General features: G+C 29.7%; 1 protein-coding gene across 3 annotated transcripts; it reads right to left on the bottom strand.

Annotated features, from left to right (window-relative positions):
* Positions 1-250: 250 nt before the first annotated feature.
* Positions 251-1,942, bottom strand: LOC132299951 (uncharacterized). Of its 3 annotated transcripts, XM_059796846.1 has the most exons (4): positions 1,692-1,913; positions 1,383-1,446; positions 1,033-1,107; positions 365-955 (listed from the first exon to the last, which is right to left on the bottom strand). In XM_059796846.1, the coding sequence occupies exons 2-4, from the start codon at positions 1,408-1,410 to the stop codon at positions 735-737; spliced, it is 324 nt and encodes a 107-aa protein (XP_059652829.1). In that variant the 5' UTR covers positions 1,411-1,446; positions 1,692-1,913; the 3' UTR covers positions 365-734. The 3 variants fall into 3 exon arrangements, 1 of the variants encoding a protein (XP_059652829.1); XR_009480243.1 differs by lacking the exon at positions 1,033-1,107 and having other exon boundaries at positions 251-955; positions 1,692-1,915; XR_009480242.1 differs by lacking the exons at positions 1,033-1,107; positions 1,383-1,446 and having other exon boundaries at positions 1,692-1,942.
* Between the last annotated feature and the right edge of the window lie 1,893 nt (positions 1,943-3,835).

The following is a 3,835-nucleotide window of genomic DNA, read 5'->3' as shown; positions in this document are numbered from 1 at the left end:
AATAAATAAAAACTCTTAATTTAGCTTAGAAATTGTGAATTTTTGTGTCTATCTAACACAAATAGTCAATTTTTTCAACTCCAAAATTCTTCTTATATAGAGTAATGATACTTGCACCAATTTGTTGAACCGAATGTTTTTTATTGATTATTTATGCATAGTTTATATAAGTGGAGGGTCCCATTTCTTTATTTATACATAAATGGACAAATTAAAAAAATAAATCTAACAATTCATTACAACATAAATAGACCGATTAAAAAAAATAAATCGGACAATTCATTACGATAAATCACATAAATAAAAAAAATAGGACCCTCAACTTATATATACAAAGCATGAATAACCAATCAAGCAACAAATCAATACAGCAAGCATCATTACTCTATTATATAAATGAAAAACGAAGAAGAAGTTGGTTAACAACAAAATCTTTTCCTCTCAATTTATAAGTCCACCACTTATATCACATGTTTTTATTTCACTCCAAAAGTAATACGTTGTAATATTTTTATAGCCTTAGAGCACTAAACCACCATTCGGTTTCAAGCCGTTGCATAATACCCCTCTCCTATGTCGAGACAAAGAACCTCTATTTGACAAGCTGTATTGCAAGGCTTACTGTTTACTACATATACAAATAATATACAAGAATTTTATATATATATATAAATATATATGCTAACATAATATTATACTGAACATAGAAAATAACAGCATTTCATATATATATATTACTTGATTAAGCCTAAAGGTGGCGGAGGCAGGAACTGCAATGGCGGAGGAAGAGGCCGCATCGGCACATACGGGAACAAGATATTCCACAATAAGGGCATCGGAAACTGAGCTGAAAATTTCAGTTGAAACCATAATTTTGTGCTATGCTCCGGAATACGCACAACGGGTGGTAATCCTTGCTCAAAGAGCTTACCACTGGTGGCACGTGTGCCTTGCGCTGTAACATTGTTTGACACGTCAGACAAACGCAAAAATAAATAATAAAACAGAAAAATAAATATAAAGTATTCATACCCTGTGTTGACAAAACATATGTGAAATGAAAAAACTCACTGCTTGACGAAACACATGTGAAATGAAAAAAACTCACTGTTTGACGAGAAAATGAAACAAAAAATCAAAACATGAAAAAACAAAACAAAATAGATGTGAAAACAAAAAATACATCTAATACTTGAAGACTCAATGAAACGGTTGGATTCAAAACTTTTTCAAGCAAGGGTCATAGTTCAATTGGCCAAAAAAATAAAATAAAATATGGTTTTATTAACTAATGCAAATGATGTTCGGAATATTTTCAAATACATGAGAAAGAAAATTAATACAATGCTTAATTAACAAAAGAACAGTCCTTGAAAACATACCTATTTTTCTTTCCCCTATTCCACCCATTCCCGTGAGTTTTTTCGCTCTTCCCAACAAATAAACCTAGAATTTGAAAGAAAAAAAATAATATTTTTGAAATATTGACATTAGTGGTTGAAGTATTTTTATTTATACCCAAAGCTAGCATCACAATCATAAAGATATTTAACATCATAATAATAAGAAGAATCATGCCGCTGAAGATGGTTCATAAAATAAAATAAAAAAACAAACATGTCATTCAAACCCCCCCAAAAAAATAAAAAAAACGCAAATTAAGAAGAGCATGGATCAATGAAATTAACTACCTGAAGACTGAGGAAACATAATGTTGGTTGACCCTTTGATAATGGTTAGAGCCAAAACTTCAATCAAACCCCAAAAAAATAAATAAATAAATAAATCTCTCCACCCAACTCTCTTTCTCCCTCTTCCACTTCTGTGTGACGAGAGGCCGCTGCAAAGATGGGTTTGCAAGAGAATTTTAAAGACTACACATGACACATGCACACTACCATTCACACTAAGGTTTTAAAGGCTCTGAGCCTCTCATTTTTCTCTTGTTAGGTTGGGTAAATCATAAATTCACAACCAACACAATAAATACCTTCATAGCACCACCATTACATGCAAGCAATGGCGCATTGACAAATGAACGAAAAAGACAATCTTGGCCTAAACAATGGTTTAAATTGCTAATTTAAAATATTGATATTTTTAAATAAAAAAAATTTCAATATATTGGTCATTCCACTGCTGCAAGAACTATATATTTTTCTTCAGTAAAAGAAAATTAATTTAAAAAGGAAAATAAGCTATATATGGTCCTACATATAATATTATATAAGAAATTATTATTATTAATTTATTTTTATGTAACAATAGACTGACACAGTGTAACTTTAACTCAATTATTCATATCTTATTTAAATTTATTAATAACTTTAAATCTGCCTGTGTGAGAAATGTCTGTCAATCTCTTTATCATAAAATCAATTTCAAATCTGCAGCAAATTCTTTCCCTTTCTAACCTTTCTAATCAATCATAATAATTCATGTCACTTTCCCAGACAAAAAAAAAAAAACTCCTATAAGCCCTAGGTTTTTTCTTGGTTTCTGAGTAGTCCGCAACAAAAGCAAAGGCACAGAACTATTGCCATTGATAATATAGGATAGTTCTCCGTACTTATGACAGGATAATCCAAGTTCAACTATTGCCTCGTGAATTCTATTGTTGGGTAACACTATCAAGTATACAGGATAGAGAGAAACAGAGTGAAGATTTTTTATTTTTTATGATTAAGTTGTTCGATCTCTGCCTTTTCTTTGTTTTTTTTTTTTTTCTTAAATTAGGGTACTTTTTCCTTTCATTCAATGCACATATTTAAGAAAGCAAACTTTTTCCTGGAAAAAGTAGGTGAGGCACAAAAGTGGGTGAGCTTTTATGTAGAGAGAAAAATAGGAGTATAAATTCTCTCAACGGCATCACATACCATTCAATGACACTCACCCCGTTTGAAAAGTGTACTGTGATGTATTATATTACTCTAGTTTAGAACTGAATAAGTATTTTGTAGTGTGATGTTCTGAAATAAGAACAAAATATATTTGGTGTTCTAAGTTTACTCTACCGAATCATGGAATGAAAACATGATAAAAGATATTTGGTAATGTATATTGTTCTAAGAAATATGAGAACAAAACATGTTTGGAAGACTGAAAGTGTAATCAAAATCAGTAAAAAAATAAAATAATTAAATATTTTGGATTAAAAATGTTTTTAAATAATATTTTCTTAAATACATTTTTGCTAACTTTATTAAGTATAAAGTTAGATAAAATGATTGTATAATTTTAATATATAATTAATATAACGAGAAGTGTGTGTGTGTGTGTGTGTGTGTGTATATATCCTCCATTTATCTTAATTTATTATAAAAACTATTAAAATAAATTAAAAATAAACCGCCTATGAAACTGAAATAAAGTTTCAATATATCATAGTTTCATGAATTTAAATATATTACATACATGAGTATCAAAAATATTACAGCATTCGTCAACAGTCATAATAAAAGTCGTGGTCATAAAATAAAATTTTGAATATTACATCATTTCTCAACAGCCACAATAATAAATAACAACAACATGAGCAAAAACAACAAGAATATAATTATAGTAAGACAACAACAACATCCATAGATAATGTAATTTTGCCGATTTTGTTGAGCTTGCATAACAGCAACTACATCCTCCAACTCTTCCTGCACATGACCACCCACTTGCAGACGTTGGTGCATGTCATCCAACCATATAAATGCACGATCATGTGACTAAATTCGAAAAAAGAGTTGTACATTATTAGAATGCACATGTAACACTAAGATGTAGTTAAAATATTGTTATTAATGCAAAGAAAATTGTATACCTCCCAAGCTGGACATCTATAGAA

Source organism: Cornus florida, unplaced genomic scaffold, assembly GCF_030987335.1.
Source record: "Cornus florida cultivar Cherokee Brave unplaced genomic scaffold, ASM3098733v1 CherokeeBrave_3.0.0_Hap2_Chr03, whole genome shotgun sequence".
In the NCBI taxonomy this organism is placed as follows: Eukaryota; Viridiplantae; Streptophyta; class Magnoliopsida; order Cornales; family Cornaceae; genus Cornus; species Cornus florida.
Note: the sequence above shows the minus strand (reverse complement) of the source record. Positions and strands in the feature narration are given on the sequence as shown.